The sequence below is a fragment of the Takifugu flavidus genome, chromosome 10 (assembly GCF_003711565.1).
Source record: "Takifugu flavidus isolate HTHZ2018 chromosome 10, ASM371156v2, whole genome shotgun sequence".
NCBI lineage: Eukaryota > Metazoa > Chordata > Actinopteri > Tetraodontiformes > Tetraodontidae > Takifugu > Takifugu flavidus.
Window position 1 is genome coordinate 2,079,490 of NC_079529.1, and position 26,683 is coordinate 2,106,172.

General features: G+C 46.0%; 2 protein-coding genes across 13 annotated transcripts; one reads left to right on the forward strand and one right to left on the reverse strand.

Annotated features, from left to right (window-relative positions):
• Window positions 1-3,652: 3,652 nt before the first annotated feature.
• On the reverse strand, window positions 3,653-8,243 carry flad1 (flavin adenine dinucleotide synthetase 1). Of its 4 annotated transcripts, none has more exons than XM_057045687.1 (11): window positions 7,911-8,243; window positions 7,186-7,256; window positions 6,884-7,052; window positions 6,301-6,678; window positions 5,961-6,074; window positions 5,612-5,879; window positions 5,047-5,194; window positions 4,732-4,830; window positions 4,309-4,498; window positions 4,097-4,170; window positions 3,653-4,006 (listed from the first exon to the last, which is right to left on the reverse strand). In XM_057045687.1, exons 2-11 carry the CDS (start codon window positions 7,191-7,193, stop codon window positions 3,871-3,873), a joined length of 1,584 nt encoding a protein of 527 aa, XP_056901667.1. In that variant the 5' UTR covers window positions 7,194-7,256; window positions 7,911-8,243; the 3' UTR covers window positions 3,653-3,870. The 4 variants fall into 4 exon arrangements, with proteins under 4 accessions (XP_056901667.1, XP_056901666.1, XP_056901669.1 ...); XM_057045686.1 differs by having other exon boundaries at window positions 7,822-8,243; XM_057045689.1 differs by lacking the exon at window positions 7,186-7,256.
• A 792-nt stretch (window positions 8,244-9,035) lies between these two features.
• shc1 (SHC (Src homology 2 domain containing) transforming protein 1) lies at window positions 9,036-26,550 on the forward strand. Of its 9 annotated transcripts, none has more exons than XM_057044224.1 (16): window positions 9,036-9,256; window positions 9,798-9,874; window positions 9,964-10,066; window positions 13,072-13,116; window positions 19,161-19,325; window positions 19,535-19,605; window positions 19,980-20,043; window positions 20,941-21,060; window positions 21,640-21,693; window positions 22,044-22,095; window positions 22,548-22,674; window positions 22,768-22,915; window positions 23,078-23,135; window positions 23,260-23,370; window positions 23,752-24,008; window positions 24,101-26,550. In XM_057044224.1, exons 4-16 carry the CDS (start codon window positions 13,105-13,107, stop codon window positions 24,227-24,229), a joined length of 1,368 nt encoding a protein of 455 aa, XP_056900204.1. In that variant the 5' UTR covers window positions 9,036-9,256; window positions 9,798-9,874; window positions 9,964-10,066; window positions 13,072-13,104; the 3' UTR covers window positions 24,230-26,550. The 9 variants fall into 9 exon arrangements, with proteins under 9 accessions (XP_056900204.1, XP_056900201.1, XP_056900208.1 ...); XM_057044221.1 differs by having other exon boundaries at window positions 9,798-9,870; XM_057044228.1 differs by lacking the exon at window positions 13,072-13,116.
• The last annotated feature ends 133 nt before the right edge of the window (window positions 26,551-26,683 follow it).

A 26,683-nucleotide genomic window follows, 5' to 3' on the forward strand; every position in this document is an offset into this window, starting at 1 on the left:
TCAACATCTACGCTGGACAATGCAGCTCGCTTCAGCACAGAAACGTCTTCTCCCACAGGTCTTAAACCGACTGTTGTTCTCTCCTTGAGCTAAAGTTTTATTATCCTACTAAAACAGCTTTAGAATGCAACAGAACCAAGCTGGACTTCCCCAAAGTGAAACCTCTTGCACTTGTTGCGTCTTCTTTTGGCCACATGTTAATCCGATTCGGGGCATTTATCAGGGTGAATGTGTGACCCCTCGTGCGGTAGAGAGTAAAAACCAGAGATGTTAAATCTGTGGAGTGTGCCATTATGAAACTTTCACATTTGTCTGAGAGGAATAGAAGTTGAGTCTGCATTCATTTATTCAAGGGGAGTTGTGCTCCACTGGTTTTCCTTTTCCCTCACAGCTCATCAATAGTTGGGAAGATTTACCTCGTATATGGAGAACTGGGAAGTCAGAAGTGCTAGGGTGTCATTTAAGACCTCCACAGTAACCCCAGAGGAATAAAAAAGATTATTTTCCCTTTGATTTTACGCCGGTGCTAGCTTGAAGTTAGTGAGGATGTGAAATGAATGGCCCAACACTCCACCACCATGGCAAAGAAACAAAACATATTTTCAAGTCGACTTTTTTTTTAACAAGGTGGGTGTTTTGCTGTAAACTAAAGGTTATGGATGATATTTACATTTAGGTTAGCAATAGAATCCATGTGCAAGAGTCAGGAATCCAGCTAGCACAGCGGTTTCATTCTGGCGAGGCAATAATGAAGTAATTAAGACGGTAAATACTCTTTCGACTTGAAGAGTTGTTCTCTGTGGACTCTCCCTGATTGAAAGCTTTGGTTGGAAAAAAAGAAATCACAAAATGTCATCCAAAGAAAAGGGAAAGAGCTGGAATCAGAAACCTGGAATCAGACCTTTGCCTTTTTGTCTTTACGAAGACGGCACGCGTATGTATGGAGCTGATTCTGAAGCATTTGTGACATGGAATGATTAAATGCATCATCGCCTAGTTTTCCTGAACACAAAATCAGAGGTTTTTGTGTTGGAATTTAAGGTAGCAACCTTAGTGGACCAAAGCATTTAACAACAATTAAACAAACTGATGAACAGATTAGGGGAAAAGGCCAAGACACTTAAAAGTATTTCCTAAGCAAAGATTTCAAGGTGCTCTGAGCAGGTCTTATCTGGAGAACCGTTCCAGGGTTGAGGGTTGCCACTGAGCTGGGTCACCATCACCCGGTTCAGGGGCCGCCATATCGGCTGACCTCGGGGCCCCGACAGGAACATTCATATGAAAGATAAGGGGAGGCGCCGATCCATTTAAACAACAACAACGAGCAGGTTTGAGTTAAAGGCCCCTGTTTAGTTCTAAGTGTTAACAGATACCCCCCCCCCCCCCACCCCCAATTAATATTCCAGTGTTATCAGAAGATTCACACGACCCGAATCTCCTTACAAATTAAAGCAATGCCACAATGTGAGATACGTATCCGTGGATCCCACAGCGGCGGCGGCGGCGGCGGCGGCACCCAGCGAAGGCCAGGATGGGGGGGGCAGGTTCAGTGTGCAGTGTGGAAAATTTTGGATTACCAGACCGTCTTTTGTTCCAGCACACCAGAAGGCAGACAAATGCGAGCAAAGCCCATCACACTTCACACGGCGACAAACCTCCTCTTCCTCCTCCTCTTCCTCCTCTTCCTCCGTCTCGCTTTCATCCACCTCTAATGTTCGGCAGTTTGATACCGAACACGCCGTCTCCCATGTTCTGGTCGATTGGCTTTACACGCGAACGCCTCGGTAATCTGCATAACCTCAAAGTTCTACCTTCTCTCCTGATGTTTGCTGACAAGAGACTCCGCTCACGCTACGGAGCTTCTGAGCAGCTTCCCTCGGGAAAAGAAACAAAATTTCTCGCCAAGTTTACATTTGAGGTGGAACGTGGACTCTGATATCACATCTGCTCCCATGACATCACCAAATTACACCAGTTCTCCCAGTCCTCACGCCACCAGGGTCTGGTGGCGATCATCTTCTGATCAATAACCTAAAACCTGGATTTGACAGAGAAAAAGATACATTCCCTCTCCCGAAAGTCAAAGGATGAATTTTTGGAATGGATTGAAGAGGAACCCCCATGTGGACGGGCAGGTTGGAGCAAAACCAGGCGCGAGGGATGAACACGAGGGGATGAGGGGGAAACACAAAAGCACAGATAAGAAGGTCTTAGAGCAGATGTCCTGACCTGTTTAACATCTGGAACAGCTGTGCTGTTAAAAGGCCAACCGGAGAAACGGCTCTTTCCATCTGTAGCCAATCCCGACTCAGCTGGTCTGAATAATGGACGTGAAACACGGCGAGAACGGCAAAACAAACTGAAGTTGGGGGGGGAAATTCATTCATAAAGAGCAAAAAAAGGATGTTGAGGACAATGTCAGCCTATAAACCTTATCCCACATAGCCTGAGAGATTAAATGGTTGTTTTTGTGATTTTGTAGTTCTTCCCTCCAAATTAGGAATTTGATATGTAGTTCAATAGGTCACCGGTCAGAAACAGATGCCCCCCCACCCCCCCGTTCCTCATCTTTCCACCAGTAAGAGCCGATAGTTGATTTATCCGCCTTAGACTGGATCTCAGATGTCAACAACTTCACATAACTGATGACAGCAGTCCATGAATTAATCAAAGATTTGATTTATATTTGCAAGTGTGTGGCTAAACTAGTGAGTAGGATCACATACAACAGTAACAGATCGACTCTTGGCGCCGGCAGCGATGCAATTTATTTAATAACCAAGGCATTAAACTGCAAGCCAAACTTTGATCACATAAAATGCTCCAAACTGCGGACGATGATTAGAAGAAAATTTTCTCCTACATAAATTCCATTTCAGACAAGGTCCCAGTGTTATTCTCAAAGTATTTCTGTTGTGATGAAGCTTCTGTTCATTGCCGCTTTTATTATTGTTATTAGAAATAAATCAAACAAGCCGTGAAGCCCCAGAAGATAAGTTAGGAGTGTGTGTGTGTGTGACCGTGCTGGAGGTGGTAATTGCCGGTGTAACAGTGCGTGTGCAGCCCCATGGTGGCCTCGTAAGCGACCCGTTTTATTAGATCGGCCGGTATCGATCGTCGCTGTGCCGCCTCGACTAATCTCCCGAAGAGAGAGAGAGACAGAGAGAGAGAGAGTAAAAGAGAAAAGAGGGGGTAGGGGTGGGGGAATCGATCCTGGATCCGGAGCTTGGATCCAATCATGTCTTGGTACAGAGGAAATAATTTGCTTCACAATCAGTCGGGCTAACAGGAAAGTTGAGAGCAACGCACCCTGGTGGCCAAGTCGCAGAACTACAGGAATAGTTTTCCATCGGTGAGACGCTCGAGGAAACAATCTGCAGTCTGGATGGTCAGATGAATCAATATGAGGCTGCTGGTTGACCTTCACCAGTGGCCTGCAGCACTTGATTTTCACACATTGACAAACAAAGACAACCTTTTCACATTAGTTACTAATGTATTTTGATACAACGCAACAGGGAATGTCCTTATTGGACTTTGAGGCAAGACAAATGGACTCAGTAAGAGGCATCATGAAGAATGGTATGGAATTTTCTCCTATCGTCCTATCTGTATGCAAGAGTCCTCTGAAAATAGCAACAAGACAATGGGCGAGGATGACACAGATTGATGTTTTATTCAGCGGCAGGGAAAAGCCATTACTTCTCATGTATGAACAAATAGTGCACACACGTCGGGAAAAACAGAAACACACATCTTTCATCCCAGTCTCCTTGTGCCAATGGTGCCAAAAGCAAGATAAAAATGTCCGTTTTCCCCAGGGGAGGTGATCTGAGGACCAGAAACCTGCCTCCAGGTGAGGTCACATCATCAAGCGCGGGAGTTCCGCTCCTCTTCCTCATTCTCCAGGAGGTAGGCTGGCTTGTAACGCGTCACCCCCCTCGTGTCCACCATCTGCAGGGACAGGTTACGACAAGTGTTGTCCATGCTCCCCAGTGAAGTGTACCTGCCGGGTGACCGAGAACTTTTGAGGATCCTGCACTATCAGCCGTGATGTTGTTCATAACTGGGGATACACAACGAGGGTTAAACTTACCCCTTGTCATAGAGAATACAGTAGGGCACAAATAATGTCCTCAAGAAAGACCAGATGTCATGGTATGTCCAGTCCTGTGGAGGACAAATGAAATACAACACTGTCATAATCAAGAAGTAGTCCCATCTATGTCTTGTTGCATCACTGCAGGACTTTTGACATGAGACACAAACATCACACCCAATTTCGGGCGTCTTTGTATTTGTCCTTACCAGCAGTGGGTTAACTCTCATGTAGTCTGGCCAGCCAGGGTCAGTGGGACACATGGGGGTGAGTGTTAGAGAGTAAGGGTCACTTCTCCTGGTCCCCATCAGGACGGCTTTAAGCCCCGGTCTCCTTTCCTGCACTTCGTTTAGTGCCTGCCGAATGCTGCCCTCCACAGAAATCAGCTCCAGGTCGTATCTACAGGAGACAAGTGAACCAATAATAAGGTGCTATTTTGGAACCGAGGGTTAAATAAAAAATAGTCCAGCCTCAGCTATTTGTCCTTGTCCAACACTGAAAAAAATGTCTTTCTTTGTGACATGATTTATTCATGATCAAATAACTCATTACCATAAATCTCCCACAGTGGAAACAATTCAATTTGAAAGGGATTTCTTGATCAAATATGACAATATAGCTTGGATTTTCACCTTTTTACGGTGTCCTGAAGGAATCTCTCCATTTCTGGGAATGGAGAGACAATTCTGATATACAGAGCTTTAACCTTGTCTTTGCCATCTGGATACCGCCTGAGAGTGGAAAGAAAGGAGATAAATAAATGATCATCATCTATCACAATCTGATACCAGTCACAACAGGTCCACTATGGAATCAGCCCACTTTAGCTTTGTCTTCTACAAATCCCGCTGTGGACAAATCTATCATCTATTCTCTCAGGTCACTTATTTTTCCTTGATTAAATCAATTTATTCTGCTTTTCTCAGCGCGCCGTTTCTTCCAGTTACCGTTTCAGGGCTGCGTAATACAGATGGAGCAGCGCCGTGCAGTCTTTGCCACCATTAAAGCCGACACAGATCTCCTCCGTCGCATACTGATCCAGCGCTGCCTCTATGGTTTTCAGTGCCGACTTCACCTTCTCCCCCAGTGGCGTGCCTGTTGCACACACAAATCCACAGCAAAGAGGATCGTTTACAATGAAAGTCAATCAGTTTTGATAATTACGTAACAGTTTTCTGTAACACTGGGTGAGACATAAAATCCACTTCACTTTATGGTGTTGACAGAACAGTTCACCTCTGCTCCTGACCAACCTACACCTCAGTTTTTGCCAAGCACCAAGAAAAACAACAAGAACAATCAGAGTGAGTGTAGAGTCCTGCTGAAAGAGGAAATGTTAACACAATCTGAGTTCGGGTGAGGCTACATATGGTTGCGTTGCTGCCTGTTTACATCCTGTTCCAGAACTGGTTTCTGATATTTATGGCATGCAGGGGGACATTTCATGCAGCATTTCCTCCACATCAGTTTGACACAGTTTATCTTCCATCACCCTCTGACCCTCCCCCGTACCATTGTTGGCCAATGCGTACACCTCAGCAGTGGCGATGGACACCGGGTCAGTCACCAAGCTCACGACGCTTCCCTTGGGCAGCTCCTCTAGAAGCTGTGCCCGTGCTTCTTCCAACTGCTCCTGGCTATCAGAGTCCAGGACCAGCCTGACTCTGTGGTAGTTGCTCAACCAGTCTGGATACGAGCCCAGAGCCACCTTACGACCCCAACGGGACTGAAGTGTGGTCAACACGTGGGCGATCTCTGTTTCATCTGCATCCACAAACACCTGACAACAGCAGCTTTCATGAGCTCCCCTGTACAAACAACCTTCAGGAGGATTTTTCATTAAGTATGTCGAGGTTGTTACCTCACGAGAATGAAACGTGGTCCCGGATCCAGCAAAGAGGTGCTCTAGCCCTTTGAAGGCCCTCTCCATCAGAGAAGGGATGCCAGGAAAGATATATACATTACGCACGCTAACCTGGGAAAAGAAGATAGAAAAATCTGGCATAATGATTCCGTGTGAATTTTTCCCCACTGTGATGACGTCTGGTAATGATGTTGCAATCAGTCATCTGATGAAACGTTGCCAAGACAAGCTGGAAATCAGAACATTAATGTGGGAAGAATAACAGAATTTCTTTCTTTTTTTAACCAAGTATTAATAAGTGTAAATACATTAGTGTTTACATTAGATGTTTACATACCAGTGGGTAGCGAAGTAGTTTTCCTGTCTGAGGGTCAGTTCCATAGTTGAGTTTGGCTGAGCGAGGCACCATGGCCAGCTTAAAAGTGGTGCTGTTCTTATCCACCACCCCAAATAATTCTTGTACAAGACGGGCGAGCTCAGGGTGGGGATATAACTCCTCTTGGAACGCCATGGCAACGCTCTCAAAGGTGACATCGTCGTGGGTGGGCCCTATTCCCCCAGAGGTGATGAGATGTGTGTACTGTGTAGACAGGAGGGCCACCTCCCTGGCAATGACCTCCTGTATATCTGGAATGACCGTTATACGTTGCACAGATACGCCGAGCTTTCTCAGTGCTCGTGTCAGGAAAGCACTGTTGGTGTCCACCGTGTGCCCCTGGCAAAGGAAGGACAGCAGAGTTAAGGATGACTCCGAAGTCTCGCTGGATGAAATTTCCATGAATAAAAGAAGCAGGAGATTATGATGGGACCCTATAGGGCACCAAGAGCTTATCAAGATTCAAACATTCACACAGGTGCAACTTTAAATAGAATGTTTCCCATTACAACACAGCTATAGAATGGTAGAAAATCCAAGTCACCTTAAGTATTTCATCTCCAATTATGATAATGGCTGCAGTAGGAGCTCCCCCATTCACAGCAAAGGAGTGTGGACTGGAGGCATGGCGGTCTGTGGACATTGCTTTACAGAGATGAGCTGCCAGTCTCCTCACTCGCACTGCCTCTCTACTCAGCATGGAAACACATGAACTACAAGACAAAGATGAATGATTCATTAAGCATGTACACATTTGAAATATTAGCTTGTATTTGGAAAAAGGTGTACTGTACAGTATGTATCTTAAACTTGTATAGTGCATCACCATGTTTGTCATAATCTTACATTAACATGAAGAATCAATATGAAGAATCATCATTTCCAGTAAAGTGCAGATCTACTCCTTCAAAAAATACCTACCAGAAAGTAAGAAAAGGGGCAAAGGAAAAGAAAGAAAACAGGATGATTTTGTAGTAACTGCTATCACAATAACGTGACTAGTTGTTTTAGAAATACAAACTTGTTCTGCGGTATTATTTTCTATGCTGTAATGCATAACAGCAAGGATAAAAACCTCTAATAGTGCAAAAGGGATAGAAAAGCTCAAGCAGTGCAGAGACACGCAGTTATAACACACAGATTATGTCCTTTACTTGTATCTGTGTTAATGTGAAGCAGCTTCACATTGCATGCATTTAAGTCTAATTTTCTGGGTATCACGTGCCCTTTTTTAAATTCCCTACTAATTTCTATAAGCGTTAACATCAAGTGACCTTGACTGATCTGTTGAGCTGGATAAATAATCTTTATAGGCGTTCAGTTTTGTAATAATCCCAGAGCATCATGCGTTACTATGACAAATCTTGTCCATCTGCATCGTCTCCTTAATAACTTAGCGCCAGTGTTACTTAAACCAATCTTGATACTCTACTTAGAATCATATGCGCATTCAAGCACATTTACAATCATGCAGTTATTTACCTAAGGTCTGTGCACTGTCGCTAACGTAATTGTGAATACTTAGAAAGGTTGGTTTTTAATATCCTTCTGGAGCTCCTTGTGTAACTTACTTCCAGTCGTTACGAGTCCGACCGAGTCAGACTACATGTCAATCAAACCTGCACCACTAACGAGCCAATCAGAATTACGAATAGGATGTCCCAGATCTCTGACAACCAATCAAGTACGCGGAATTTGCCCCTACGCTTGTCCCCCTATGTTTTACGCGGAAGTGCCTCTCGGGGTCAGCGCTGCGACATTTATCCTTGACGCGCAAAGATTTGCGCTGTTTGTCCTGAATAAGTAAAAAGAGTGTAATCCGAGAGAAGTGCAGCTTTGTCGTCAATTAGCATCTTCACTAGCACTGCTAGTAGTTGTGCTGCTGTAGTATGACTTATTCGCTTTTGCCCAAATCTCTGAGATATTGATATTGCTGTTACTCGCCTGCCCCTAGCGGCGGGAGGGGACATTGCACCCGATGTATTATAGTCAAAAATCATTGACAGACACAACAGAACGTGTCCAGTCTAAGATTATGCTCGTTTCTTGCCTATAGATGGCACACTTGTAGCCAATTTATGCGAGAACAAACTATTCCCATCACTGATTAAAATTAAATGCATAACAAAACTGTGATTATCGAACTCCATTTTGAGTGTAGTATTAATTACAGTCGTATGGATTTGCATATTCAGCATTCTATTTAAATGTTGTTTGTAACTTTAAAGTATCATTTAATCCCAGTAACACGCGTATGTGTGACTGTTTAATGCACTGTGGGTGAAGCTGCTCCTCGCTATCATTTAAAACTTTTATGAGGAAATAGTTACAGTAGTAGTTAAAGGTAGTTACTGTTCATTGTTGTGTTGAGCAACGTCTCGAGGACGATTTTAAAGTTGTTAATGACATCAAAGGTGATGTTTCTTAAGGTCTTTTTGGCGTAAAGAGCTGAAAAATAAATCTGTTCCTGCTGTTGTTTTTATTATTATCATTTTACGGTAACGTACGTGACTGTTCGTTTGGCTCCAGAACAGGGAATTCAACAATTGCGCAATCTGCGCTCAATAGGCCAGGTGCAAAACGCACGCGCGCTCACACACATCTACACGCTCACACACACATGCATACGCGCACCCTCGCGTGTCCGCGCACAGCAGATGACGTTACCATTTGCTCTGCGGAAGTGGCTTCTCTAGTGGCCGAAGAGGGGAGGGGAGGGAGGAGGAGGAGGAGGAAGGGAAGTGAAGGGAGAGGAGCGAAGAAGTTTAGACTTTTCTCCCCTCAAGTTGAACAATATTTGCGAGCTTTGTGTCGGACCGAGGCCTTTTGCTTTGTTAAATGACCTGACCAGAACTTTTGGGCAGCGGCGGTTTGGCGGAGCGGAGGGGAGGTGGGGGGCACCTCCTGCTGGGAGCTGGTGAGTTGACCGTTAAAGTTAACCACACTTTGGGACGCGGAGCGTGCGTCAGGCGGCCAACATGCCAGCACTCGGAGGAAATCATTAACCTAGCGTCTTTTCCGCGTCCCCACGATCGTGTAATATTTAGACAGCAGTGTCGCGTCCGTGTCCGGCTGCTGAGGAAATGTTAGCTCCGCTCCTCTGTTTGCGCCACGGTTTTAACGCCTTCAGTCCGGATAGTTTATGTCCAAGATTCAACCCCCGGCTTAAACCACTGCAGTTACAGGTCGTCTGAACTGGGCAGGGGTGAAAAGTCAACTGAGTGGCCTCAAGCTTGTGCTTTTGCCATGAATAGAGAGTCAGAAAAAGTAATTAAAATGGTTATCTCTGAGGGACAGAGCTATGGTCACGTTGAGTTAAAGCTGGAATAATCAGCCGGACAGTAGAGGGAAACGATTAAGTGCTTCAGCTTCTAATCGCTTTTCCTTTAGCTTCTAAATTAAAATGACACACAGTTTCTTCTTTATTGTTTTTATTTTTAACTTTGCTGTTCTTGCAGCCCGAAAATTTGACGTCTGCAAAAAAAAGAAAGGGATCCTGATAGTGTTCTGAGTCGGGAGGAATCTGTTCAGGTCTGTAAGTCATACACACACACATCTGCGCACACACACGCATCTGCACAAAAACACTCAGCATGATTTCATTGCACCATATTTCTTCCGCAGCGGCCATATTCAATGACTGATGAGCAATCGCCTGTTCAGATGTGGTAAATCAGGGTCGCAGTGGCAGAACTAAGTTCATTGTGGAGGAGTGAAGGACAGCCAGGTGATTATGGAAGGGTGTGTGTTATGATTGAGGTGACCGGGAGCAGGTGACCTCTGCTCTTATCAGGGTCAAACACGCGGCACAGATCAGCGGCCACTGACGTATTGTGTGGTGGAAGTTATAGCGGGGGAAAAGGAGACCAGTCAACAACAAATATATATCTATATTTAAAGAAAAAAAAAGACAGGAGATCCAGGCGCAAGTATCGACTCGCGTACACACACGCGCAACAACACAAATGGAAGGATGGCCTCATGCACCGTCTGTCAGTCATCGTGGTCACTGTCACAGCATCCCCACAAACCAAAACCCACTCGATTAAAATTGGATCTGTCCAATTCTGCTCAAATCACATCAGTCACCGGTGAAAGCTCTCCTCCTGACTGACGGCGTGGTGTGACACGGCTTCGTTTCGAGGGCTGACGGGTGTCAATAGCCGGGGACTCGCCGTAGAAATGAGTTTCGATATCAGCCGGACGCTGAGACGGTTGCCGCCGTTGGCCTTGAGCCGGTCTTTTGGCTCTTGAAACTCGGCTGTTGCGGTGGTGCATTATTACTCAGCTTTAAACACGCAGTGACTGTTGACAGGACAGAATACATGGGCGTCTCAATGCAAGGATGTTTTTGGTGCCTTTGTCTTCTGCTTGCTCCTTCTATTTATATGTTTGTGTTTTGGCTAGTGGGGGTTTCTTCTTTGGGGTGCTTGCTTCTGCTCTGCGTCTCTGGTTTGTTCTGGAAAAAAACTGTGGGTGTTTGTTTTTGAGGTTGTCGCATGTGGTTGTCCAACACAAAGTTCCACACAATGGGCTCGAGCCTCGGCTGCATTTCCTCCTGCTGGCTTGAGCAGAAGCTACTCGGCACTCGCTGTAATCCTGCGTGGTGCTCATTATTGAGAGCGAGATCACCTTTGCACCAAAGTTTACACCCTAGCAAATTTGTCTTTTCAACCCACATCTGTCAGACATTTGACATTTGAGGTCACACGAGGCTTAAGATGTTGTCTCAGTGGTAGTCGGCCGAATTCTCACTTCCTGTTTGGCTCCTGGTGGAGTTGTTATCACTGCAGCATGCATGAGATGGCCATCCGCTACGATTTCAAAGTCAGAAAATTACCATTTGGTTAGAGGGAGGAAATTCATTTTAATTTGTGAACATGACTGAATAATAAACTATGAGAAGTCATTAAAACAGCTCTGACATTTGGGTCAGATGCTCGGTGATCAATAATTTAGTCGGCATCAGAGATGTTAGATGCCAATTAATAAAAAGTTTTCATCAAACATCACATATTTTTTGCGAGCCTCACATCAAAGGATATAGTGTGTGTGTGTGTGTGTGTGTGTGTGTGTGTGTGTGTGTGTGTGTGTGTGTGTGCGCATTTTAAGTCGGTAAACAAAGGACAAATTCAACTTTTGAAAAAGTTTTATAATTTAAATATATATATTTAAATAAGTTAAATAGCCTGACATTAATCACCGATAAAAGTAATGAAAGCTTTTATTGCAGAAACTTTTATGTTGAAAGTAACTGAATCTCCATTGGAATCAATTCGGCAGACCTTTGTAACACATCCATATATCCTAACGCATCATTTTCACAGCGTCTCACACACAGGAAGATCCTTCTCGGCAGGTATAAATGAACCGAACAGTATAGAAGGTTCCTACTGGAACCACAGAGACCCTCCGCAGTCGATGCAGAGATGGAGAAGAATTGAAGCAGCTTGTTTCAGTCTGTAATCGCTGTCTATCCTGAGATCTAAAGATCTAAATCCAGTTAGACGCAGGTGGGAGACATGAGGGTGTTTAGAACGCCAACGTGGGCGAGGACAGAGAAGATGGACCTGGGTCCAAACAGGCCCGAGCAGATGCTAATGTTGGTGCTAGCTGCTTTGATGTAACGCTGACACACATTTAGCCTAACGGGGAACTGAAGTGGAGAAACGGCTCTGTGATGAATAAACCGTTGTGGCAGACGGGAAGTGAAGAGAGGAAGTAGGCAGAGTGAGAGACTGGTTAAAGGGAACGATGGAAGGAGATAGGGCTCATCTAGATGTGGCCAGAGATGTGGGAGTGTGGTTAGAGGGGCTGGTGGGGGTGGGGGGGGTGGAAAAGACTCAAAATAGCCCGCTCACATGTTTGCCCTGCGCTCGGCAAGCTCTGAATCCAGGAAGGCCTTCTGTCGGATGCCTGAATAATCTAATGTTCGCTCCTTTTTTTTCTCCAGATCTGACCGCGATTTTAACCCCTCGTCCATCTGCGTGCAGTCGCGCCTGCGCGCTCGCGAGCGGCGTTTCCACTCAGAGGTTTCGCCTCGTCATTCGCCGTCCCGCCTACAGTTCACCGCGTACGCATCATCTTTACCATCGTCTCTGGCTTAGTCAGCTGATTATTAGAAATGGATTGGCACTGGCCCAGTGGGGTAACGTCAACGACGAGCCCTGTTTACTCATCTGGGCCCTTTTCTCGCCCGTTTTACATAAGGAGGCAGAGATGGGAGTCACACCCTGTATGCTCAGATGAGGAGTAGACGGCAGACGGGGCCCTGCAGCGTGCACATTCATCGCAAGGCTTTTTCTGTTTCATCTAATAAAAGCTGACTAGTTGCAGACGCCACAGTCGGGCCGTCGACTCAGCAACAGCATGCTCGTGGACGTGTCATAGCAAGCTGAGGCAAACGCCACTTACATGTGCTGTCTTTTTGGCCAATTCCACTCATTCCACGGGGTTTGTTTCAACATGCACTCTGGGGTATAGTCTCACTCCAGGCACCATCACTCTTTTCTCGCTCTCTCTCCGCCCTGCCCCTATGGCCATATTTCCTCTCTTTATGCTCAATCATCTGGGTTGTTTATGTAAAGAATGTCTTTGCAGCCTGGAAGCAAAGCATGCTGGGATTCAAGTAGCTACGCTGGGGAGGCTTGAAAGCAGACCGTGATTAGCCCCTTCAGAGTGTGTGTTGTGTTTGTGTGTATTGTGAGCTGATGTGCACTTTGGTGTTTTTAGGGTTACAGACTCACAGACAGCCTGTGTTGGCCAATGGAATATATGGTAAGAATTTCAATTGATTCCACCAATTTCTTAAAAAAACAAACACATTGCGACACAGTGGCAAAGGGTTCTCAACATTCCGTGGTCTAAAGGACAGGAAATTCTCACCCTTAATAGAAATGTGATGATGTAATAGTACTTGGAATATTGCGAGAGGTTTAAAAATAGGTAAGAAAACCATGATGGAGGTGATGCTGTGCGTTGCCTATTCAGAAGGATTAGCTAAACAAGTGCATTTTTCAGTAAAGCACGACTGCGTTTCATTATATATTTACACCCGGCAACAAGAGGAAACGTGTTATTTTTACATGTTTTGCATCTTAAATTATTGAGAGGATTTCCCCAGCGGCAGACCAAATATACGCGCTGAAAGTAGTTCCCTTCTGGATGTACGGCTGTGTGAAAATTGTGGTTTTAATTCATTGTGGTTTCAGTTTAAACACAAATGCATCGTATTCTGGATGTGTGATCCGCCAACCCTACGCCACAGTGTGTCATGTGTTTCGCTGGTTCCAGTTAAAGGTGGAGGGGACTGTCATCACCAGTTATTCCCACAGCAGTCACCTCAAGTGACTCAGTTTTCCTTACACTTTTCCCAGTTTTGTCCTCTCTTTCTGGAGTGCGCCACCACTCCTCTGTGGTCAGACGCGGTACTGCAGGGGTGTATTTTGGGGTGTCATTTAAGGACTCCTCACTCTCCGTTCGGCCAAGTTTTCTGTGTCACACGGGTGGTTTCTTCTGCTTTCTGCCACACTGCCTTCTCATACGCCTGAATGTCAGCTCCAACCTGTCTTATCTTCTGTCTGTCTCTACAGAATCAGTCAGGAGGTCTTGATTGTGCTTGACTGGTAATCGCCTCTTTTCCCCCACAGCGCCATTATCTCTTTTTATTATTATTCACATGTTATTCCATTTACTGTGGATTTTATTCAGTTTCATCAAGGTTATGTGTTGTGACCCCCCCTGCCCATCTTAGGATGGTGGGTAAATCCTCCCCCTCCTCCTTCCTCCATCCTCTCTCTCTCTCCCTCTTCCCAGCACACACTCTCGTTCTTCCATATCCTATGTCCCTTTGGAGTGTGTGCATTAAAGTGTGGGAGTGCAGCATCCTGCTGTGCATAAACATGTACAAGGCTAAATGACTGAGGCTGCAGAAAAAAAGGTGGGGGGAAGGGGAGGAAACAGGAAGGAGGTATGTTGAGAGGTGGGGAGGGCAGAGGCAGCAGCAGCAGTGTGTGTATGTGTGTGTGTGTGTGTGTGTGTGAGAGAGAGAGAGAGAGAGCGGGGGAGAGAGCGAGGCAGTAAAAGAGAAAATGGGAGGCAGCATCACCCACCCAGTCTGGGAGGAGGAAAGGACAGACATCGTCCCTCCAACAGACAGAGGTGGAAGGGAAGTGGGAATGAGAGACAGACGTGGGGGAGCAAAGAGGAGCACAATGAAGGAGTGCCATCCTGGCAACGTTGCCTTTTCACCATCTGCTGGAGGAGAGTAAGACAGACCGGGGACGTGAAGGACGGAGGAGAGGTGGAGGAAGAGGAGCAGTGACTTTATGAATTAATCGCACGGAAGGACGGATCAGCGGGGACGCACATTTCATCAGGGAGTGGACGGAGCGGAGCGGCAGAAGGAGCAGGGATGAGCAGCCAGTGTGTTACATTTTTAATGTAACGCGCTTCTCACATGAGCCCAGCTTCAGTCCAGTCACCATGGATTATCAACTCTATACTTTTTAAACCAAAAAAAAAAAAGGAAGTAGAATTCATGGTTTATCATTCATGAGCAAAAAAAACAGAAACGGGAAAAAAGAAAACTTTTTGGTCAATGAAGTAGAGTCACAGCAGAAACTACTACATGGTTTTCTAACGTCGACTCTTTGTGATTCTTGTTTTTTAGTTTCTATCTGCTCGGCGGGATCGTCGTCTTTCTCGGCAGCCGCTCGGAATATTCAGGTTTTTTTTACTGCGGGTTTTTTTTAGACGTCGGTGTTTTCTCAATCAGTAAGTGGACAGTTTTGTTGTTACGTCCGTGACAGAAACTTACACTTGCTATAGCATCAGAAGTACCGTTTCCCTGGTCACGGTTGCAGCGGGGCGCCGCACGCCGCCGGTACATCCACAGCGATTGGCTGGCGCGACACCAGTCGAACTTTGATCATTTCCTGAACCTTATTGATCTTTTCGGGAGACTGTTTTCTCTCCTGGTTTGATGCAGTATCTAATGTGGTCATGTGACTCCATAGAGTAGTGATCTCTTTGTGTAAAGATTCTGTGGCTGTCAAGAGTTCTTTGTACATGTCCTCCGCAGGCATCTCTTTTAATGTCTGTTGCCATAGCAACGGGCAGTGGCTGCAGACAGATAAAAAATGTAAAGTTCTTTATTTTGGGGGGATAAACTGGTTCTGTCACTAAGTAGATTGTGTATATGATCTAGGTGAAGAAGCAGTTGGCCAGTCTGTCTGGAGTTTTTCCACTTCTTCACAGTTTTGTCCTTACGAGACCTTTCTTTGTCTTTGCGGAGCACAGCAGCAGTCTCTGGGATCAGGGTTGTTTAAGTTCACCTGTCTTCCCCCGCCCGCTCGCTCGAGTTGTCTGTGCAGTAGCTCATCTGTCCTAATGTCTCCCTTTCCCCCCCCACAACAGCTCCCATCTTAATTAATCATGCTCACATGCCATAATAACTGCGATTGAGTGAATAAAGCGAGTTAGTCCTGTTGGTTCCATTTAGATGTCGTGGTGAGTGTTATTTGACTTCAAGGCTATGAATAACTGATCATTGGACATGCTGCCTTCATGGCTGTCTGTTCTTGTTAGTGTTGGGAGGTGATTCAGGATTCGTCACGTAGAAACTCACCTGACCTAGATTGTGCTCTGTGCTCTGGGTCACCCAGCAACGTCAGGGTTAGCTCTGCTCACAGAGAACATTAGGACCCCTCCATGTGAGATCACCTTCGGGATTTCCCCGTCACATCCATTTTCTTAAGGTGTGATTTTCTTCAGATGTGTTTTTAGGTTTAGTGACATTGTGACTGCTTTCTTTGTTCCGCGCATACTTTGATTGTCCAAACACAAGTGTCTTTTGTAAGGTTCCAACCATACTTTTTTACAGCTTTATGGTGACTATTCCAGCCTGCTTGGCAGTGGATTTGTGTGACTGGATCCTACATGGTGCTTTTTGGCCAAGACCAGATGGATGACTAGCTAAAATCGCTAGACAATCCCTCAGTGGTGCTAGACTAGCGTAGGCGACTGTTCCGTTGCGATGCATCCAGCGCCCACTTCAAGCTGGCACATTTTACTTCAGACAGAATTAAGTCCTTCATCATAAACTTTTGTAAGAGACAAAAAAAATCAGCCTATTTGCATTGCATGACTTCAACATCGGTGCCAAACTTACATCACGTGCAAACATCTGCGAACCTTGCTGTCTGTAGCTGGTATCAAAGGTCAACACATTGTAAATATCACTTGTGCCTCAACATACTGAGGTGTCAGCCAGCAAGGGAGCTGCAGGAGCGTGGGTGTAGCCTTGCCTCTGACGGAGGTCAAACCGCTGCGCACTGTTTTGTTTGAGGGACCAATGATCGACTGTTAAAGTAAACAGACTGTTGGTTGCCTTCGAGATTGGTCTATGCAGAATATGGCTGGTTGGGCGGTGCCTGCGCGGTCGTGTGTCGTATAACCGAGCGCTCACCTGTTTCTCGATGAGCCCAGCCTTCGTCGAGGAAGGCGACGGGTCCAGAGTACATAGCGCTTGGCTGGTTCATATCATTTAGGGCTGTGTCAGTGCTCCTCTCTCAGGTAAACACTTAATTTCATTTAGAGGAAGCCAGAGAACAAAGAGAAATGACTAAACCAACTGAATACAGATTTGAGGGAGCGTTCCAAGCTGGGTGAGCATGTTTAGGGTCAGCTCATTCAGGAAACCCTGGGTTGGGAGGCCAAACCAGCCAGGCCCCGTTACCATCATAACAAGCCCACTGCTAGTCATCATCAGTTACTGACCTACATCCTCTGCTGTTACATCACCACTGTGCTAGTGCAGGGTGGATCCCTGTACCAGGCAGACACAGTATCTCAGAATCAGCTTGCCATTATCTAAAGGTGCTCCTGGGATAAAATCTAAACCGAGGTGGCCAAAAAGACCAAGGCAGCCTCACTTGATTTAGCCATATCAGGAACCTCAGTCTTCAGTCAGGAACAGGCCTGAGTCAGCCTGCTCGGTCTTAAATACTAACTTTTCTAATTTTTTTTGTACTCTTTTAGGTAGTCCACCATGCCTGAACTCTAGCCATTCCCATTCTAACGTTTGAGCGGCACAAAGACGAGGTGCAGCATTTTAAATAATAGACAAAGGGACTGTTGAACAGGACAGCCTGGAGAACGGGCGAGCTCACGAGGGAGGGGGTGAGGGGGAGCGAGAGATCGTCTGGAAGAGGAGAGAGGAAGTGGTGGCGCGGGAGAGGGCAGAGGCATTGGAGAGGCAGAGGTTGGCCGAGTACATTGTGTGGAGGAAGCGTGAGGGCTTCCAGGAGAAACGGGAAGACAGAGACAGGGAAAGGAAGAACGCGGGAAAGGGGAGTGACGCCGCACCAGAAGTGATCTGGAAGCGGAGAGAGGAGGAAGGAGATGCAGTGAGGGACAGAGCCATCGCGATTCAGAAAGGACATGAGACCATTTGGAGGAAGAGGGAGAGGGAGTAAAAGAAGACGCTAAGAGATAGGCCGCAGAAAGAGTCTTGCACTGGATACGTGCCGAACATCAGCATATCTGGCTTTTATTGAACCGTACAGGTGCTCGTCATATCCACTCTGGAACCGTAGCGTGCACGGTGCTGCTGCATCATTGTGCGCATACTCCTTCAGTCCCCTCCTTGGCTGCTAATAGGATTTTTATGGGACTGTTTCAGGCAGGATAGAGCTGCCAAGGGGAGCTGCTTCACACACACACACGCACACACACACACACACACACACACACACACCGACTCACATATGCAAAGATAATCTAAGAAACAATGTGGGCAGGCAACTTTAATACCGCTGCGCACACATGTACACTCGTCACACACAACTGCAGAGACACATGATGGGGGTGTTGAAAGACAATCACTTGTGTTGATTCTCCATGGTGCTGGTGACTGCTGGGCCTCACTGAGATACTATTAAGCTGGGAAAAGCTACTCAGTGCTTTGCATTCTGGCAAAAAACACAAAGATGAACATTTTCTGGAGTGCTACAACCATTTCTTCATTGGACTATGGATGCAGGTTTAAAACCAAGGACAACATGATCTTCAATGGTGCACTAAAGACAAACTTTTTCTGTCCGTATCCGTCTCTTACTGGGACGCCCAAGCATTTCCCCGCACCTGCTCTCAGTTCTGCCGGGGCTGATTCTAAAGCTGTGTGGTTTTAGCCGCACGATAGCAGAGAACAGAAGAAGGCAGATGGGTGCGGATTTACCCTGAGTGAAACGCGCAGATGGCCGTGTCCCGTTTCTGAAAGAAACTTTGAACGATGACACAGAGACATTTAGACTTTGATTGCATTACCAGATCCTGTGTGATTTAAAAAAAAAAGGAAAAAAAAGAGAAGGAACTGACGCTGCAAATTCATAATGGAGCTGGCCCCCAAAACAAAGTACACCCACTTTCGCAGTGAGTCCCTGAGCTCGACCGATGAAACCAACTCCAATCCCTCTTCCGTTCCTCCTTCCAGTCCCGTCAGCCCGCTCACTCCTTCCCCCGGTATGCCCTCTTCTCTCTCCTCCTCCTCTCTCACTCCCATCTTGCCCCCCTGTTCGCCCCACCCAGCTGAGAACAGCCCCACAACCCTCTGCTCATTCTTTCCGAGGATGGGGTCACTTCGTCTGGGTGTCTCTGCCACTCTGCTCCCGAGCTTCAAGACTGCGAGCAGGCCGCAGAACACTCGGGCGCCTGTGGAGTCCTCCGGGGACGATCAGAGCCGCGCTCGCGCTTCCCCTCCAGTTCATCACCCTCTCCCTCCTCTAACTGCTCCTTCTCCCCCTCCCCGACCACCTCTGCAGGACATGAACAGATTAGGAGGAGCGTCCAGGAGGGCACGGGTGGAGGGAGGACAGCTGGGAGGCGACGAGTGGACCCGCCATGGCTCTTTTGTCAACAAGCCCACCCGTGGCTGGTTGCACTCTGACGGCGTGGTCAGCACAAGTGGCGTTTCCTACACGGTGCGGGTACGTGAACTGCGCAGTTTTACCGCTCCTAATTATCATCATTTAACAGTGTCGCCTCGCACACCTGCTCACTTTGTTCACAAAAGTAGAAACGGAAAAGAGAAACAATTCTCACGTTCCTCTTCTCGGTTCCTCTTGGTGATTGAAATTCAAGTGCATTAGAGCAGATCCCTGATATTAATGCTGCTGCCTTCCTGTTTCCTGGGCAGTACATGGGGTGTGTGGAGGTGCTGCAGTCAATGCGAGCACTGGACTTCAGCACCAGAACCCAGGTCACAAGGTGGGATACAACGCTTTTCACTATCTGCTGGTTTATATTGAATTTAACTGGTGGATTGTAAACTTGTGTTTTTGCTCTAAAGCTGCAGTTTACACACACACTCGTCTCATATGGACAGTTGTGCTCGATGCCTTCTATTCATTCTTGCTTGCTTGTTTCATTCCTTTGCAAGCATGACCCTCCCTGTTCCTAAAATTAAAGTGTTGTGGAATCCTGGTGGTTTCCTTCTGGTTTCTGCAGTATAGCTGTTAGCTGAGAAAACAAATCCAACAACTTGCTGCCAGTTCTGTATTATTCTTCAGGACGGGGAGGCCAGGAAGGTGTAGAGGTTAATGACTTGCCTGTTCAATGCTAGCATGTTGTTAATGTTTCAGGGAGGCCATCGCTGTGGTGTGTGAGGCCGTGCCAGGAGCTAAAGGAGCCCAGCGCAGGAGAAAGGTGCACGCAACACACACTGCGACACATCCTTACAGGCCATTATTTATTGATACGGCTTAAGTGGATAGCAGAGGGAACGGTCACTTGGAATTAGCTTGATTGTCCACTCTGTGGTCAGTTGGCGGCCCTCCACACACATATCTTCATTTAGACTGAATGTACACTTCTGTGGTTAGAAGACATCTCACAGGTAATTACCAGTCACTCTCTGGCCTCTGTTTTCTCTTGTCACAAGAGGGTTCCGAGATGAGGCAGTAACAAGGAGGCAGCCTGTGGGAGCCTGAAAGTGCCGCAGATTAGCAAACACAGCTCCTGGTACACTGTTGAAAGGCTGCTTCTGTCTTTCCCTGTAAAAAAGAAAATTAAACCAAACAGTCCATTAAATGTAGCCAATTTTTGCCCAAGGAAGGTCTGGCAGTGCAGCTCAGAAACACAGTTAAAGGTTCTAAACCAGAATGGCTCTTTCTCGACTGGACTGAGGTTACCGTGGCAGCCCGAGCCAGTGCTGTTTTTCTCATAGCGCCTGCCTAATCTCTGGAGATGTGGTGGATGAAAACCACGAGAACAGACGAGAGGATTGGGATAAATGGTCTGGCACAGTGCGCCTGGCGTGGTCCGCCTATGATTCTCGCAGTCCAGTCTAAATTTTGCAAACCCTGCTGTCTGGTCTCCATTGGTCATAGTTTGCCTTGGAGACAGGATCACTTTCACAAATGCAGCTGTTCTCTCCCTCCCACACAGGCAGGCATTTCCACACATACACCCACACCAGCACGTGCAAGGAGCGCTCCGTGGAGCCGCGATGCCTTGTTGAATTGGGAAATGAAAAGCATTTCTAAAGGTTTCTATACAACGTGTTTATTGGAATCTCTCCCCAACCATGTTCTTCCCTAACAGCCCTCGTCCCGCTGCCTCTCCTCCATACTCGGGAAGAGTAATCTGCAGTTTGCTGGCATGACAATCAGCCTCACTGTCTCAACCAGCAGCCTCAACCTGCTGGCCTGCGACTGCAAACAGGTTAGATCAGAGTCATCTTATTATTAAAGATTGTTTTAGCAGTTTTTTTCTCCTCTCAAATCCAGCGGTGAACGTGCTAATAGGACTGGGATTGTTAATGGGTTTCTTGTCAGCCCAAGCTTGTTTAGCTTTTAAGCTGTCAGCAAGCAACTTTACTAAATTTGTGTTGTTTTAAACCTGTGTTTTAAAAAAAAAAAACATAGTCATTTAAGCCAATTAATTGTGAGTACAGTGGTTATTTGGTGTATTAAATTATTATGTAGGAATTATTACACATTATTGTGCAGAAATAGCACTTCAGGTAGAGGGCACAGGTGTAGCTGTTGAGCCATTATGGGTGGTTGTGACACACCGTTACAATGTTTGTTCCGTTGTCCCTACGTAGTTTTCTCTCTGCTGCCCTTGATGGTGCTCAGTGGAGGATAAAGCACTTTCCCCTGTAATGATTCCACATTTGTCTATCCATCCACACGCTTTCATTCCACTTCCCACATACTCCATGTCACCCACATGCTCTCCCCCTCTCTCTCTCTCTCTCTCTCTCTCTCTCTCCTGTCTCTTACTTTATTTTTTCCACAGATAATCGCCAATCATCACATGCAGTCAATCTCCTTCGCTTCTGGAGGAGACCCAGTGAGTCACCCCACACACACTCTCTCCCTCCCTCCCCCTTTCTCTCTCTTGCTTTCCCCATCTTTTTTCATGTTGCATATCCTGCCTTCCTGTCTTCTGTCATTGTCTCTTCCTGTGTCTATCACTCTGTCCATTTACTGCCTCGCTGGTGCGTGAGCCGGCTCCTCGAAGCTTCAACTAGTCACTTCCTGTTATTTGTCTTAGCCTTCAATGTTTGTTTTTTAACTCTGTCTGACTTAACAAGTGCAGCTCTCGCTTGGTCTGTTTTTCTTGTCGTAGTTTCTATCTTTACACTGCCTCGTTGTCAAATGTCGACGCTCCCTTCCTAAAAGTCTCCCCTGCTCTCTCAGGAAACGGCGGAGTATGTAGCATATGTGGCCAAAGACCCCGTCAATCAGAGAGGTGAGCAAGCCAAACTCAGGCTGCATCTTACAATGAACTCGATTAAGGCGGTGAAAACTGCCCAAAGTGTTAATATAATACATTTTTTAATCTTTTAATTTCTCTTAGTTTGACATACTGCCCTCTAGAGGCTTTGCCGTGTAATTGCACAGTCATGTGAAGGGGCATTTTTGCATGCTGATAAATCAGTTTTAATTACATTTTTGTACCAGCTCTGCCATCCTGTGGTTGATGTTTATGGGGGTATATAATAGCAGTACAGAATGACAAACTAAAGACCAGAAAAACAACATGTTGATTTATGTCAGACACTACTTTAGATTTTGAAACGGCTCTGCTTTTGAGAGCAATACACTGACTGAATACAGATACGTTTATATTTATGCAGTCTTGTGAAGGGTAAAATTTCAGCAAATGCATGATTTATTCTGTTTGTGTCACTTTGCCTTCAGCTTGTCATATCCTGGAATGTTCAGAGGGTTTAGCCCAGGAAGTAATCAGTACCATTGGCCAGGCCTTTGAACTGCGTTTTAAACAGTATCTAAAGAATCCCCCCAAACTGGTCACTCCACATGACAGGTAAATATAATGTCACTAATCCCACATTTCAATTTTGGTGCCCATAGTATGTTGTCATCTTTCATAATTTTATATAATCCTCCTTTTCTCCAGAATGGCTCCATTTGATGGCTCAGCGTGGGAGGAAGAGGATGAAGAGCCTCCTCCACCTCCTGATGTTCCCTACTATAATAATTTCCCTGGAAAACAGCCTCCTCCTGGAGGACTGATTGACATGAGGACCCGTCCAGGTGCCACACTGGTGAGGAGCATGCACATCAGTCCTACCCCTATAGAAGAGACAGAAACAATCCAATGCTAATGTAAAATAAAATAACCAAATAAATTCGCCGGTGAATTTATTTGGAATGTTTTGATCACATGAGGTTTCGGCTCATTTTTCTCTGTGGCTCTGTGTTTGCAGCCTTATGGGCAGCCTGGTCAGAATGACATTCACAAGCAGCCGCTGCCGCCTCTCCCAGGTGAGCTCATTTCTCTGCATCAGTGATTACCTTTCCCTCTGTTTGGCTTCCTTTTGTCATGATTAAACTGAACGTCATTTCATTCATCAGCAATCAGAAAAACCTTGTGTCATATGTTTTGCAGCGGGAGCCAAAGAAGGGGGGCTGTTTGATGATCCGTCCTATGTCAATGTGGATAAACCCCGGCCCCGTGTTGCCTCCAACGGAAACATGCATAGAGATGCTTTTGACATGAGTAAATGCGCTATTTCCTCAATATACTACCTTAAAATGAAGCTAAATCGGCTTCAACACACTTAAGTGAATACATATCTGATCCTCCTTAAAAACACATGCGACAGTACTTCTCCTGGATCGTTATTTAATTTACTAGGAACTGAAAGGGAGCGGTTTGTTAATTAGTGACAGAATGTGGCTGACCACAGAAGGCAACACTAGCAGAAGTCATATTTTGTGATTGGTTTCCTGCCAAAAGCTTTGATATTAAGCACATAGTGTGAACAACACATTTTTGTGGAATGCCAGGATCAAAAAGGTCATTTTCTTGTTTTTTTCCCCCTCTATGCACATGTAGATATAATACCAAGAAATCACCGGTATTGTTGTGTATTCATAGAACCGTTTGACGATGCCCTGGGTGTCTCGGGACACAGTGGCACAAGCTCAGCCTCAGCAGCGCCCCCTCTGGTGCAGCAGCTGCAGTGCGAGGCCTGGTTCCACGGCGGTTTAAGTCGGAAGGAAGCGGAACGGCTGCTAACACGCGACGGAGACTTCCTCGTGCGGGAATCAGGGACCACCCCCGGACAGTACGTCCTGACGGGGCAGCAGGGGGGTCAGCCCAAGCACCTGCTTCTCGTCGATCCAGAAGGAGTGGTGAGTCGGAGTGGGGTGACCTGACCAGTGGGAAGGAACAGCAAAGCGCTGTGCCTGTGTGTGACCTTAAATCCATTTTATGTATTTTTCAGGTTCGTACTAAGGATCATCGGTTTGAAAGCGTGAGTCATCTGATCAGCTACCACATGGACAACCGGCTCCCCATCATATCGGCCGGCAGTGAAGTTTGCCTAAAACAGCCCGTCGAGCGCAGGGCCTGACCCGACAACCACACACACGCGCACACACACACTCTCCTGCAGAAATAACACAGACAAAACGTGTGTTTCCATACACACGGCAACACTACGGCCTACACGTCACACACAAACACACGATCACTCATCACAACAGCGAAAGCCAAAAATACAACTCGTTTCTCTGCAAAATCACTTTCTTGCTGCTGTCGGCACATCTTCTTTCAAACTGTGACCCCCCCACCTGCGCACACACACACACACACACACACACACACACAATCAGGCACGTCCCTCCATCGCGGAGAAGAGCTGCTGCAAGTCCTCCACAGCCTACTGTGAACCGGGGAAATTTTCAGAATGGGGAGGGGGAAAACACATTTTGTAAGGGAAAAAAGAATTCTCGTGCAAATATTAAAACAAAAACAAAGTAAACGATTAACAATTACAGGATGGTGTCAAATAAAAATGGACCTAAAAAAAAAAAGCATAAATGGGACAGAAAGAAAAGAACTTTTGCTGCATTACAGGACAAGTTCTTTCAGGCAAGGGAAGTTTTCCCTCTTCAGATTATCGCTGGAGCCTTCGAGACAAGACAAAAGTGGATGGTGGCGTTTCCGACTCATCTGGGCTGGAACATAAACTGTAGCTGCACAACCAACTCTACCGTGTCCGTCCGCCGTGTGAATATGCGTAAACAATTCTGCTTCCACTCTAATCAGAGGGGCCACCGCATCCCCACCTTTAAGGACCTTTGAACTTTGACCTCAGAGTGATACTTGAGGAAAGCCCGTATGCAATACTGGGGACTGCTATACTGTCACGTGTTTCTTTTCTCTTTGCTTTTTGACTCTTGTTGAACATTCAAAGTTGAGGAGGATCAAAACAGCTGCATATTCCTGTTTTCTCTGTGAATGCAGATACACAAACGTGCACCAAAGAACACGGAACCTGTTCAAATACAGCAAAGAAAACCAGACGCGTCTTGTGATCTAACAAGCTGAGCAGCAAAATGGGAAGAGTGCTTGAAACAAACGCTTCTACTTGAAATTTCAATCAGTAATTGTTGATGTCACCCACAAACACAACGTGCACTCTTGCATAATAGATCAGATCCGAATTGGCCTGTTGCTGTTCGCTCACTTCTTAGTACTTGGATGCATTGACAATCTATGGGTTCTGTCTTCTATGAGGAATGTCTTCAGTAAAAGACACGCTGGACACTTCGTTGATCAGTAATGCAGTATGTGGTTCAATTATGCTCTGTATCGTGATGTGCTTTATTTTTAATTGACTCGGATGAAATGTATTCTTTAAAGAAAATGGTGTCGAGCGAGACATACGTTGCTTTTCTGGAGCGCCGCTGAAGGCGTTTAAGCCAAATATGTCGCTTCTGTGTGCTGTGTTGGTGGTTTTTGAGGATTTGGGATGGAGACATCGCCCTTTCCTTCCTCTCTCTTCATTTTCTCCCTTGTCTTCTTTAATTGTGCCTTCTTTCTTCAAAGCAGTCATGTCAACCTTATGTACTTGATTCAAACGTATAAAACCAGTTCAAACCAGTAAAATCTCGCTCCAACCTCTCAGTTAAATACGCTGCAAAAATCGACTCTTCAGCGAACGGATCGTAATCTCCTCTGGTGCACATCGCTGCGTTCAGCATTCAGTCACAGATACTTGATGTCAGCATTGGGGGGGGGTTCATCGACATCTGTAAATATTGAGTGGTCGGTAGTGTAACGTCTCCGTAATTGTATTTAACGACTTGTGTGATAAGAAAAACGAAGAGCCATAACCCCGGCCAATCAGATGGGATTTTTCAAGTTAAACTTTGACTGTTGACTTCTTCTCTGACCCTGAAATGGGCTCGCATGCGATAGTACATGTACGCGTCCTCGAGTGACAGCTGGGTCAGGCCTGACGCGCTCGACCTGTCGAGGTGTTTGCAGGTCAGGTTTTGAAACGACAGAATAAACTAAATCCCAGCTTTGTCGTGGTGTGAGGCCGACCCAGCTGGCCCTCTGCTTGATTCGTGAACATATCTGGTGTTATCGCTTCGTCGCAGATGCTTTTGTTGCATGAAAGTCCTTTTGACTATAGAAAATACCGCCCTCTTGGTGTTGTGATGGTAGTGATAGTGTTGGTGACACTGTTGTACCTTTTTATTTCTGTTTTTAAAAGCCAAAGTTTACTTTCTTGTGGAAAAAAAACCCCATTGATTTTTACCTTGTGCGTCTCGGTCTTAATACTTTTACCGGTTTATAGGGAAATGTTGGTTTACGCCTGTATCTGTAAAAAAAACAAAAAAAAACAGATTGCATCTATAAATACATACATTATTCTCTGGCTTTGGGAGTTTTGTTTCTGAAGTTTATATTTGTGTCATATGAAGCTCTTTTAATTATATTGTTCACTGAAAGAGCAGGAATACAACTCACTGCTGGAAGGTGTCACTAGCATCCACATGTCAGGGGTGTACTA